At 35.8% G+C, this 13,004-nt stretch overlaps 1 protein-coding gene across 4 annotated transcripts in view; it reads left to right on the top strand.

Annotated features, from left to right (window-relative positions):
- ALG5 (ALG5 dolichyl-phosphate beta-glucosyltransferase) overlaps nucleotides 1-13,004 on the top strand; it is a 42,387-nt gene that overhangs the window by 24,414 nt on the left and 4,969 nt on the right. For all 4 annotated transcript variants that reach the window (XM_070578085.1, XM_008530720.2, XM_070578083.1 and 1 more), the window contains 2 exons: nucleotides 1,424-1,483; nucleotides 6,723-6,874. In XM_070578085.1, coding sequence (XP_070434186.1) covers nucleotides 1,424-1,483; nucleotides 6,723-6,874 — 212 coding nt within the window. The remainder of the gene's footprint in view (nucleotides 1-1,423; nucleotides 1,484-6,722; nucleotides 6,875-13,004) is intronic.

Below are 13,004 nucleotides of genomic sequence, written 5' to 3'. Positions count from 1 at the left end.
TGATTGAGGATCTTTTCAGTTGTTTAAGAGCTGTTTTTACTTACTTTTGTGAACTCTCTGTCCATAGCCTTTGCCTCTTTTCCACCTGAGTTGTTGAGTACTTTTTTAATAATTTGTAGAAGTACTTTGTGCATTTTGGAAATTAGCCTTTTGTCTGTAATATAAATTATCAACATTTTCCTCCATTTATTTTGTCTTTTAATTTTTAATATGGTTGAATTTTTGTTGTTTTGCCACACAGCAATTTTTTTTATTTCAAATTCATTTATTCTTCTGGGTTTTATGTACTTGTGCCTTCCTTGAGATCAAATTATTTCTATTTTACCCTTAAATCTTCAATGTATCTGGAATATATCCTTGTCAGCATGCGGCTTGGTTTCCAAATGGCTACCAGGACACCCCACAGCATTTATTCATTGATCTTTTTCCCACGGGATTTAAAATGTCATCTTTATTGTATTTTAAGTACCCATGTGTGTGTGTTTGTGTTTCTGGCCTTTCCATTCTGGCCCATGCATTTATCTGTTTACATTCCAGTACCTTTTTAATTATTGTAATTTATAATATGTTTTTAAATCCTCTGGAGCAAGTCCTTCCTCGCTCTTAGAATTTTCCTGGCTCTTCTTGGTTCTTTATTTTTCAATATTAACTTTCAAATCAGCTTGTCTAGTTCAATGAAAAATTGTTTTGGTATTTCTATTGGTATGGCCTTGAAACTAAAGATTAATTTAAGGAGCACTGACTTTTTAATGCTGTCGTCACCTGCTGTTGCCCACGATCATGGTGTGCCCCTCTGTGTGCTGTGTTGTTTTGTTTCCCTTGGTAGCATTTACTTGTTTCCTTTGTTTAGATCTTGCTACGTTTCTTGTAAAGTTTATTTCTAGATTTTTCTTTTTTATTGATGTTGTAAATGTTGTCTTTTCTTCCACTTTATCTTCTGATTATTGTTTGTACATATGAAGGCTAAAATATTATATATATATTCATTTTGTTCCCACTCATCTTTTCAAATTCTCTTATTGTTTGTAGTAGGTTTTCAGTTGATATTCTTAGATTTTCAAGATTTTAGTGATTATGTATAAAATCATACCATCTACAGATAACCCTTGTCTTTCTAATACTATTAATTTTTCTTTCTAAAAAAGTATACTTATATTGATATAGTATTTTTAATCAGAAAAATCATTTAAATATGTGAATTTTGAAGTAATACATGCCTCTTATATTTAGTGTCCTCTTAGTAAGTGCAATTAGGCTTCTTGAAGCTGTAACTATTCTGAACTCCTCAATAAACCTTTAAAGATATTTAGTCTTACTTTTTTAAAAAATCATTTTCTAAAAAATGAGATATTCACATTGAAAATAAATATTTTTATTAATGATACATAAGTTTTGAAAAATCGTTTGATTTTGTTTTCTTCAGGGTCAAATGGCTATTGCATGTGGATCTCGAGCTCATTTGGAAAAAGAATCAATTGCTCAGGTGAGGCTCATTAACTGGCAGGGGTCAGCAGTTTATTCCTGTTTTACATATACATTAGCACAAAATAAGCTTTCATACTTAATCTCATAAAAATGAGGTTCCTTTCAAAAGAAAAGAATTTTTTTAATTTTGGAAATTTGTGAAGAATTGGAACATTTAGGAATTGATTTTTTCTTTTAATGAGTTTACAGAAGGATGTAGACTTCACTTTGACTTAGGATGCAAGCAGCTCTTTTTTATTTTTTTTTAAGACACAAACAGTCCCCATTCAGTTATAATATATAACAAACTTCTAAATGATGCATTTTTGAACCTATCAACTGCCTTTAGTTTTGTCATACTTGCACACTTAGATACTATATTTTGTTTCATTCAAAGTTTAAATTCTTTTTTAACTTTATTCCTCTTACAAAAGCACTATACCTTAAAATTTGACAAGTTGTAACTGCCCTTTTTAGGATATAAAAAAAAATCACTGAAGGGGGCGCCAGCCTGGTGGTGTAGTGGTTAAGTTCATGCATTCTGCTTTGGTGGCCTGGGGTTCGCAAGTTCGGATCCCAGGCGCAGACCTAGCACTTCTCATCATGCCACACTGTGGCGGCATTCCATGTAAAATAGAGGAAGATTGACACAGATGTTAGCTCAGCAGACGATCTTCCTCAAGCAAAAAGAGGAAGATTGGTGACAGATGTTACCTCAGGGCCAATCTTCCCCACCAAAAAAAAAAAAAAAATTCACCGAAGACATGAAATTCTTCATTTTGTAATTTGTAGATTAGGCTAGAAAAGCTGGAGTAACTTGAAGGAAAAAATATATTAAGGAATTATTCTATGCAATTTTTCTTATTTGAATCATTTTTTCACTTAAAAATGTTGGTCTAGTGTAACAAGCTCAGTAATTGTCCATTATAGTCTCTTTTTTTCTTTTCTTTTGGTGAGGAAGATTGTCCCTAAGCTAATATCTATTGCCAATCTTCCTCTTTTTGCTTGAGGAAGATTGTCCCCGAGCTAACATCTGTGCCAGTCTTCCTCTGTTTTGTATGTGGGACACCACCACACTATGACTTGATGAGTAGTAAGTAGGTCCGCGCCTGGGATCTGAACCTGTGAACCCTGGGCCACCAAAGCAGAGTGTGTGAACTTAACCAGTACACCACAGAGCCAGCCCCTGTCCATTATATTCTTAATGGTTCATCTAGAGTGGTCAAGTAGTTTGAGAATAAAGCCATATTTTTCAGTGCAAGGTCAAAATTATTTGGGGAGGTTTTTTTTAAATACATATTTCTGGGTCAGTCTCAGCCACGCTGAATCAGACTCTAGGCATGGGACCAAGAGTCTGCATTTTTAACAATTTCCCAGGTCACCCTTATGCATACCAGAGTTTGAGAACCAGTGGCATAGAAGATTTAACCTTTTCCTCAATGATTCTGAAATAAGATAAGAAATTCTGATTTTTTTATAAAAAATATACTGATGGCAGAGTCATAAAACCTCTTAAGGATTATGCTCACATGTGGAAACACAGACTCTCCTTTTTTTTGATAAATAAATTATTTTAACAACTTAAGCATCTGGTCCAGTATTCTATATTCCTATGGACTCTTATTGGTATTTGAAAAAGTTTAATCCCATAACCATAGAGGATATCATACTCCCAGGAATTTAAAACTGAAAGAGAGTTTAGAGATTAACTAGTCCAACTTTATTACTTTACTGATACACAAGGGATAAGGGATAAGGGAAGGAAAGTGTATGTCCAAGATGCTCAGCACATTATTTATCGTTACACTAGCAACTATAAAATACCAAATTCCAACACTAGAAAATATAGATATTTCCCCTGGCTGAAATGTCACGCAGCCAGTAAAACAGATGATAATGGAGACTACGTAATCACATGGGAAAAATACCTAAAATATTAGGTTGTATAAAAAAACAGTATTATATTGTAAATACAGTATAATTGTGTAAAAATATCTATGCAAACGAAAACACAAAATAGACTGATATTAATTTCACGGTTGTGTGATTGAATTTTTTCCTTTTTTCAAATAATATATTAATAGGAAAAAAAAGGATAATCTACTTGGTGAAGGAAAAAAGATAGATTGAAGAAATAGGAAGCAGTAATTAGGAAGCTATTGAAGTACTCTAGGCACGAGATACTTCGGCCCTGTATTTATTGTTGGTGGCAGTAGAAAGCAAGTATGTTGTTCTTTGGTTTTGTTTTTAATGGTGTAAATTCTTTTCAAATAGAACATCCATTAGTTGAAAACTCTTTGAATTTTTCTTAGAATAGTATTCAAATAAGACTGCTATGGTCTAAATCTTCTTTTACCTAGTACTGCTTTTAGCCACACATCAAGGGATCTAGCCCAGGATCCACATGTTTATAATTTATCTTGTTATCCATCCATCTGTTCCTCCATCTCTAAAACTTAGTGATTGATTTAGTGCTTTTTGGACCCCATAGAGTTGGCTACTACTCTGTAGAAAGAAAGGATAAACTGATCTACTGACTAGGGATCAGCAGTTGTCTACTGCCGATGCTCAGTAGGCTTGTAGTTCAAGTTCAAATCCAGATGATCCTCGTAGAGCCAGACCTGTCTTAGAGACGCTCATCTCCAAGAGGCAACACATCCATCTGCCACATGTCCAAGAAACTGCGGCATAGCCTTCCTTTTCTGAGCCACTCAGGTTTTCTCTTAATGTGCTTGCATGGTGATCAATCTGTGGACAGTAAAAAAATTATGAAAGAATTAATCAGGATAGTAAACAGCAACTTCAATAGTTTAACCCTGTAGTTTTCAGTCTTATCTTTGCTAGATACGTTTATACACATTCTCAGTTAATCCTGCCATCTGTTGTACTGTTCTCTTGGAAGATAAACATGACACAGCCCCAGTGGAGTCCTTTAGCATCCATAAATGTGTGCACATCCCCATGTGTTCTGTATAACAGTTACAACAATCATGTGGAAATTGTCTGGGTATTCTTAATTTATCACTTTTAAAGGACTTAAAATAGAATCCATTACCATTTGTTTGATGTCTTCAGATTTTCTTTGAAGAGTCTTTTCTTAAGTCTTGGGACTTCTTTGAACTTCTGACTTTAAGATAATGAAATTACCAGTCAACTTTAAATTTCACCTGAATTCTTTGTTTACATTTCATAAACATTAGAGAGATTATTGTTAATATTGAAGTAGTGAATGTCTTTTTTTCATGTTTTTAAACATCTACTTCAGAAATTCATATAGTGCTACTCTATGATTTTGTTAGCTTAGTTTAACTAAATAAGTCTATCCTATAATATGTTTTTAGATATCTTCTAAATTTTAAGGTATTTTGCCAAGTTTTAAAATTTAAAGATCCTCTTTTTGTAGTATCTTGTTATGCTTTTAAATATGTTGGAAATCAAATAAATTAAGGTTTTCATGTGAACTCCACATGTTTCTGGTTTTTCAAAGATAGCCATTATCATAAAACAAGCAAAAATCTTGTATTAACATGCAAGCAAAAGCAGTTGTAAATATTTTTATTTGGTAACTAGTAAGCTCACCTAAATCACATTAAAAATCATTCTAGGAGAATATAGGTATTATTTTTCTACCTTTTAATTTTTATTTTTCTATCTTTCAATTTCTATTTGTTCTTTTCTAAGCATAAATACTCTTTTGGAGGTTTAATCAGTCAACCAGTATTTATTGGAAGTATTTTATATGGAAGGCACTGAGCAAGCTGTTGTGAGATTCCCAGAGTATTTTAAAATGAGGTTTCTGCCCTACTTAGAGAGGTAAGACATATTTACATCAAAACGTAACTAATGATTCTAGATAATAAGAAGTGCTAGATGCTTTCAAAAAGTTTGTTTTACATACTTTATAGATAGGTATTTTATTCTTCCTTCCCTTCCTGCCCTATTTAATACACAAGTGAAATTGTAGTCGGGAGGTTAAAGTGAGCTTCAAGCCTTCTTCCTTTATATTAAAAACATTTATTGAGTTCCTGTTACTTTCTGTGCCAAACACTTGGCTAAAGGCTTTAATATTATCTCCTGTAATCCTTATAATAACTTTATGAGGTAGGCATTTTCATTCCTATTTTATAAATGAGGAAAGTGGGACTTTGAGAGTTGAGGTAACTTGCTCAAGGTCACCCTGCTAGTTGTTAGTGGAGCCGGGATTCAAATAGAGATCTGCACAGGTCAGTGGCGTTTTTCTACTATGTCGTGTCATCGCTGGTCAGTCATGGTTCTGCTCAGTAATGATAGAAAAAGCCATGTGAGTGAAGAACAGTACTAAAGATTACAATTATGAAAAGCAAAATCCAAAAGGAGGAAGGGACCTCTATTTAATAGTATGAGACATTAAATGTTCTCCGCAGACTCTGAATAGGTTCCTTATGTGCATGTATCACGTGGGTCTGTTACCTTAGTTATAAAAAATGTTGAGATTCCTATCTTTTTTTAATCCTAAACATGAAAGTCTTGAATACAATGATAATGATCTATTGTTACTATGTTTTAAAGTTTGCAATGTTTAATGAATAATGGAATATTATGTCCTGTTACTACTAATAATAAAATTAATTACTAATGACAGCAGTGAATACTCAGAATTAAAGACTACTTAAGTTTAATATCCAAAGTATTAAAGAACTTATATTTAAAATATATTTAATCAGATATCTGTCTTACCTAATTAGAGAGACAGGGTTTTTGCTTCAAACTTCTTTCTAGTCTGTAACTTCCGTGACACTCTGCTGTACCTCTTTTATCAATATTCTCTTTAGCTAGGTATCAAACTTCAGGTTCAAATCTTAGTGTTTTGCTTTTGCAAAATATTCTGGTAACTGTCACCTTTTTTGAAACTGGAATATATTTTGGGCAGAGAGGCACAAAATATGTAGGTGAATGAGATGTTCTCCTTGCTCATGGCAGCCCAGAACTGCTGTGGTATGATTCTGGTAGGTTGAGGCCCTGACCTCTCACCGGTACTGTGCTGCTTCTTGTCACTCAACCACCAGGACGTGAGTAACTGCTTCTCCAGAGCCTCCGTCCGCTCAGCAGTAGGCATCCTCCCCCTTTCTGTATAATGCTTTGCCAGTGAAGGGAATGGAACAGTGTGTTCATCGACCAGTCAATTAAATATTAAAATGCAGTTGTGTACAGGCCAGGTGATTTCAATGTCTCTGTTATAGATAAATGGAAAAATCATTTCTATTTTGTCTTTGTTTCAGCGTTCTTACTTCCGTACTCTTCTCATGTATGGGTTCCACTTTCTGGTGTGGTTCCTTTGTGTCAAAGGAATCAGGGACACACAGTGTGGGTTCAAATTATTAACTCGAGAAGCAGCTTCGCGGACATTTTCATCGCTACACATTGAACGATGGTAGGTTCCTCACCAGCATGTATGTGGTATATCTTATTATACAGAAGGTATTCCAGGTCATGAGAGGCAGCCCTGTGTTCTCACAATGAACCTCCAGATTTAAACAGATTGACATTTTTATATGTAAACTTAATCTGTGCCTTTATCCTTTTACTGGGTTGGATCTTATTTTGAAAATGTCAAACCAAACATAGGGTATAAACTTATGTATTCACCTTAATTGTAGACAGTATAAATTGGGAGGCCTGAAAATATCCCCTTTCCTTCAGCTTTGTTTTTTTCCTTGAAGAAAAAAGTAAAAGAGAAGGGTACCCATTTTCTCTTCTTCCCTTCCTTTTATAGGAGTAAGTTCGCTCTCCTGCCTAAGAGCCAATGCTTTGACCTCTGCATCCCCTTCTACCTTCTAAGAGCCTAATCCTTTTGGCTTATTTTCTCTCTTGTGTCTGCAGCCTTTTCCCCTCAACCACATCTTGCCCATCAGTTCTTGAAACAAGTTTAAATTTCTCTTGCCATTAAAAAAACCCTCTCCATTGATACCCCAAACACCCCTCCAGCTCTAGCCCTCTCTCCTTTCACAGCAAACCTTTCCTTGAAAGAGTTGTCTATATTCAGTGTCTCCATCTTATCACTTCTCACTCACTCCTTACCTACCTTACTATGGATTTTCCCCCATCCCTCCATCTAAACACCTCGTTAACCCCATGTTGTTAATCCCAGTGACCATGTTTAATATGACCACTTACTATCTTAATTAACCCATTGGTATTCAACACTTCCCAGCTCTCTGTCTTGAAATATCCTGTTCCCTCAGCGTATCTTTATCCTGGACCTCACCTCAGCTCTCAACCTATTTAATGAATAACGCTGTCACACAGAAGCTTGAAACCTTGGGGTCAGCCCCAACATCCCCCACAGCCCCTCCATATATCCAATCCATGACCCAGTCCTGTTGATTTTAGCTTTTATGTCGCTCCATTTCTCTTCATCTTCACTTCCACCATCCAGGACATCATCACTTCCTATGCTTCAGCCCAAGGGGTCTTTTCAAAAATTAAAAGTGATTAATCAAATGCATCTCTTCTGCTTAGAATCCTTCAGTGGCTTCCCATTGCCTTTTGGCCCCTTCTGTGGCCTTGACAGGTATACTGATACACAATATCAGCACTGATTGCATAGTCTGGCCCACCAGAGTCTCCACATGCAGATTCTTCCCTTCTCACCCCGACCCCTCAGCCTCTCACCTTCTCCTTATCCTTCAGGTCTTCCCTAGGACAGCCTGGCTTCACTCTCCAAACTAGATCAGACGCCCCTAATTGTATACTGTTGCAGTACCATAAGCCTTTCTCATAGCACCTATCACATCTGTAGTCTTTGCTTATTTGTGTAATGTTTCCTTTTCTCTGTTAAAACATAAGCTCCACAAGAGAAGAATCCTATGTGATTTTGTTTACTAGTATATTCCACTATCTGATAGCGTGCCTGGCCCATCGTAGGTACTCAATATCGTTGAAAGAATTAATACTTACTCTTAGTCGTGGGCTCTATGTGAATTCTTTTCATGGTGGGAATCTGCATAATTATTTCAGTAGATGTTCATTTTTGTAGTCTCTACAACTTTCTTGCATCTATTTGCAAAGATCTATAGTCTCCCTAGAAATAGATATCATATAGCCCTCCAAATAACTTTAAAGAAACTATAATTTCAGAATGAAAATTATCATTCAAACATGTTTTTCAATCTTTTTTTCCTAGATTAAAAAATTTTAATTAATGTATATTTGGTGTTCAGATTCAGACATGTTTCTATTATGTTAAAGAATAAAACATCCTGATAGTTAATGGACTCCAAAATGAGAGAACCTAATTTAAGAAGCCACTCTTGATGCCTTCCTCTGCATTGGGCATTGAGCCATCAGCCGTTACGTCTAGAACTAGGGTTCTCTGCAGTTTGAAAGGAAGGATTATGAAATGGAGTACATTAGGGTTAGGGTGATAACTTAAAAATCATGAAGTTTCCTTGTCAGGATTGTTCTAGGGCTGCACTGTCCAGTATAAATATAATATGAGACACAAATGAAAGCCATACATGTAATTTTAAATTTTCTAGTAGCCACATTAGAAAGTAAAAAGAAAGATGAAATTTATTTTAATAATATACTTTAAAACAGTATAAAAATATTGTCATTTCATCATGCACTCAATATGAAAAAATATTGAGATATTTTACATTCTTTTCTTTGTACTGTGTCTTCAAGCTACAGTACATCTCAGTTCAGACTAGCCACATTTCAAGTGCCCAGTAGTCAAATGTGGCTCTTGGTTGCTCTGTTGGACAGCACAATTCTAGTGTTTTGGGGTTTTTTTTTTTTTTTTAGTTAAAGAACATTTTTTAATTTTTTTCTTCTTTAAATTTTATGTTCATGTGCATGCTTTTTTAGTCATTTATTTTGGACTTGATTGACATGCTATTGATCTGACTTAAAATTTTAGCCTCTTGTATCTCTCGTTAGGGTTTAATTATATTTATTTTGTGCCTGTAAAGGAGAACCACCAAATATGTATGTATCGACTTGATTAGCAGTATACCCTTCACCACAGTAATGTTTCATCAGTGGCTTTTATTGAAACCTGTCTGTTCCTGCACTTAAGTCAAGAAAGACTAAAGAACAGATGTACTTTTTTCTTATGCAGCATAACTTATAGAAACCAACTTCTGCATTTACTCCTTATTTCCATTTAAGTGTCACCTTAGACTGTTCTTTTTTTTTTTTAAGATTTTTTTTTTTTCCTTTTTCTCCCCAAAGCCCCCCAGTACATAGTTGTATATTCTTTGTTGTGGGTCCTTCTAGTTGTGGCATGTGGGATGCTGCCTCAGCGTGGTTTGATGAGCAGTGCCATGTCCTCGCCCAGGATTCGAACCAACGAAACACTGGGCTGCCTGCAACGGAGCGCGCGAGCTTAACCACTCGGCCACGGGGCCAGCCCCTAGACTGTTCTTTTTTAAGAATTTATTGTAACAGAGATTCATTGAAATTTTTCTCCTAACTTTCAGGAAATCCAAGTCAAGTAGACTTTCTAGGTATTAGAAAACATCAATGAGGACAGCTGAAGTTAAAAGACTATAGGCATCTCTTTTTTTTTTTTTTTTTTTTTTGACCTTTAATACGGGTTGGATTTTTTTTTTATTATTAAGATTATGATAGATTACAGCCTTGTGAGATTTCAGTTGTAGATTATTGTTAGTCTTGTTGTGGGTACACCACTTCCCCCTTTGTGCCCTCCTCCCACCCCCCGTTTTCCCTGGTAACCACCGATCAGTTCTCCTTGTCTATATGTTATCTTCCACCTATGAGTGGGGTCATATATAGTTCGTCTTTGTCTGGCTTATTTCGCTTAGCATAATACCCTCGAGGTCCATCCATGTTGCTGTGAAAGGACCAATTTTGTCCTTTTTTATGGCTGAGTAGTATTCCATTGTGTATATATACCATATCTTCTTTATCCAATCATCAGTTTTTGGGCATTTAGGTTGGTTCCACATCTTGGCTATTGTAAATAATGCCGCGATGAACATAGGGGTGCAAGGGACTCTTGGGATTTCTGATTTCAGATTCTTAGGATAGATACCCAGTAGTGGGATGGCTGGGTCATAAGGTATTTCTATTTTTAACTTTTTGAGATATCTCCATACTGTTTTCCATAGTGGCTGTACTAGTTTGCATTCCCACCAACAGTGTATGAGGGTTCCTTTTTCTCCACAACCTCTCCAACATTTGTCGCTCTTGGTTTTGGATGTTTTTGCCAATCTAACGGGTGTAAGGTGATATCTTAGTGTAGTTTTGATTTGCATTTCCTTTATGATTAGCAATGATGAACATTTTTTCATGTGTCTATTGGCCATACTTATATCTTCTTTGGAGAAATGTCTGTTCATGTCCTCTGCCCATGTTTTGATCGGGTTGTTTGTTTTTTTGTTGTTAAGCTGTGTGAGTTCTTTGTATATTATGGAGATTAAGCCTTTGTCGGATAAGTGGCTTGTAAATATTTTTTCCCAATTAGTGGGCTGTTTTTTTGTTTCAATCCTGTTTTCCCTTGCCTTGAAGAAGCTCTTTAGTCTGATGAAATCTCATTTGTTTATTTTGTCTATTGTTTCCCTCAACTGAGGAGTTATAGGCATCTCTTTGATGCAGAATTAGAGGCTTGAGTTTGGGTAATGTTAAATACATATATATATATCATCTCCATCTGCAGAACTGTACCTCACCTAAATTCTTTCCATTTAATGTTAAGGTATAATTTGACCTACTTTATGAGTAATTTTAAAAGTGGATTCTTTGAAATGTCCTTCCTTCAATAAATACTTAATCCATGTTATACATTTTTATGATTTAAAGTCAATAAGACTTATAACAGAAAAACAGTTGTCCTTTGCCCCATCTCCCGCCATCCCCAATCCCTACGCCCTGGCTGTAGCTACTTTCATCTTTTTACTTTGTCTTTGTGGTATTTGCTTTCATATTCAAAATAATGGGTCTGCATAGCTGTGTCCATTTTCCAGTTTTAGATGTTACTTTCCAAAATAGGAAATCAGTGGATAAGTATTTAGTTCTCTTAAACTCCTGTACACCCTCCACACTTACACTCCTCATACAATTTTAAAATAATTTTTGGTCAGATCAGTATTGATTGTTATAGCTGTGTGAAGATAATTCACATTTGGGCTGTAGCATACAGTATGATTATATCACCTTTCTTATCATACTTTTTGTTTTCCTAGAGATAATAAATATCTGGAGGTTCTTTTGTTCGTTTGCTTTTTTGGTGAGGAACATTGGCCCTGAGCTAACATCTGTGCCAGTCTTCCTCTATCTTGTATGGGGTTGCTGCCACAGCATGAGTTGATGAGTGGTGTAGGTCCACACCCAGGATCCAAACCCATAAACCCTGGGCCACCGAAGCAGAGCACACAAACTTAACCACTGCGCCCCCGGGCTGGCCCCATATCTGCAGTTTTGTATTGGCCTTATTCTCCTGTGAATCTGTCACTTACTCACGCTCACACTCCTTCAGGAGTATAAATTCTTTCTCAGTATGATCTGACGCATCAGATTATGCGCCAGTCTGATCCTTTTTTCTTGGGGACATCTCATGGGCTCTTTCTAGCTGTTCTTTGGCCGGCTGCACAGCTCCTGTCCTCGATCTCCTTTTCCTTGGTTTATACACCTGTTTTAGTAGAACACGTCCTCTGTTAAACTTGCTAAAAATATGAGAAGGAAACTTTGAGACCTCGCATGTGAAAACTTGTCTTTATTCTACTCTCACACTTGTCTAATAGTTAACTGGAGAAGGAATTAGAGGTTGGAAATCATTTCCTCGGGATTTTGAAAGCCTGGCCCTGTTGTCTTTGGCACTCACTGTTTCTGTGGAGAAGTCCAATTCTGTAGATAATCTGAATCCTGCTTCTTTGTCTGTGGCATGCTGTTTCCATCCCCCTCTGGAAGTTTGCTTCAGTGTTTTAAAATTATTCAGAGACTTATGTGGCCCTTTTTCATGTGTTTTCTTGGGTACTCAGTAGGCCATCTAAATCTGGAAACTCTTGTCTTTTAGTTCTGAGAAATGTTCTTTAATCATTTCTTTGACAATTTCCTCTCTCCCTTTTCTCTCTTCTCTCTTATAAAACAGATATGGAACCTCCTTACTGATCCTATAATTTTATCTTCTCTCCTCTTTTCTATTTTTCTTCTTTTGAGAAGATTTCCTCAATTTTATCATTCAGCCCTCCTTTTGAATTTTTATTTCTGCTATGAAAATTTTAATTTCCTACAACTCTTGTTTTCCAATATTCACTTTTAAAAAAAAAATCTCTCTTTGTTTCATGACTACTATATCTTCCACTACTTCTCTTAATGTCTCATTTAAAACTTTGACATTTTCTTCTTTCCCTGCATTGTGTCTGTTGCACCAATTTTTTTCCTTTGTTTTAGTCATTACAGTTTATCCCAGATGTCTTTAGTCTGATACTAAAAAAAGCTCATCAGAAGCTGTGTGCATGGTCAGAGCCTCTGATTGACTCGTAGATTTCACTACAGATTGAATAGTGGGGCCATTTTGTGTAGGAAACTCCTAACTG

Source organism: Equus przewalskii, chromosome 16 (genome assembly GCF_037783145.1).
Source record: "Equus przewalskii isolate Varuska chromosome 16, EquPr2, whole genome shotgun sequence".
In the NCBI taxonomy this organism is placed as follows: Eukaryota; Metazoa; Chordata; class Mammalia; order Perissodactyla; family Equidae; genus Equus; species Equus przewalskii.
The sequence above is the reverse complement of the archived record's forward strand: the minus strand, read 5'-3'. Positions and strand labels throughout refer to the sequence as shown.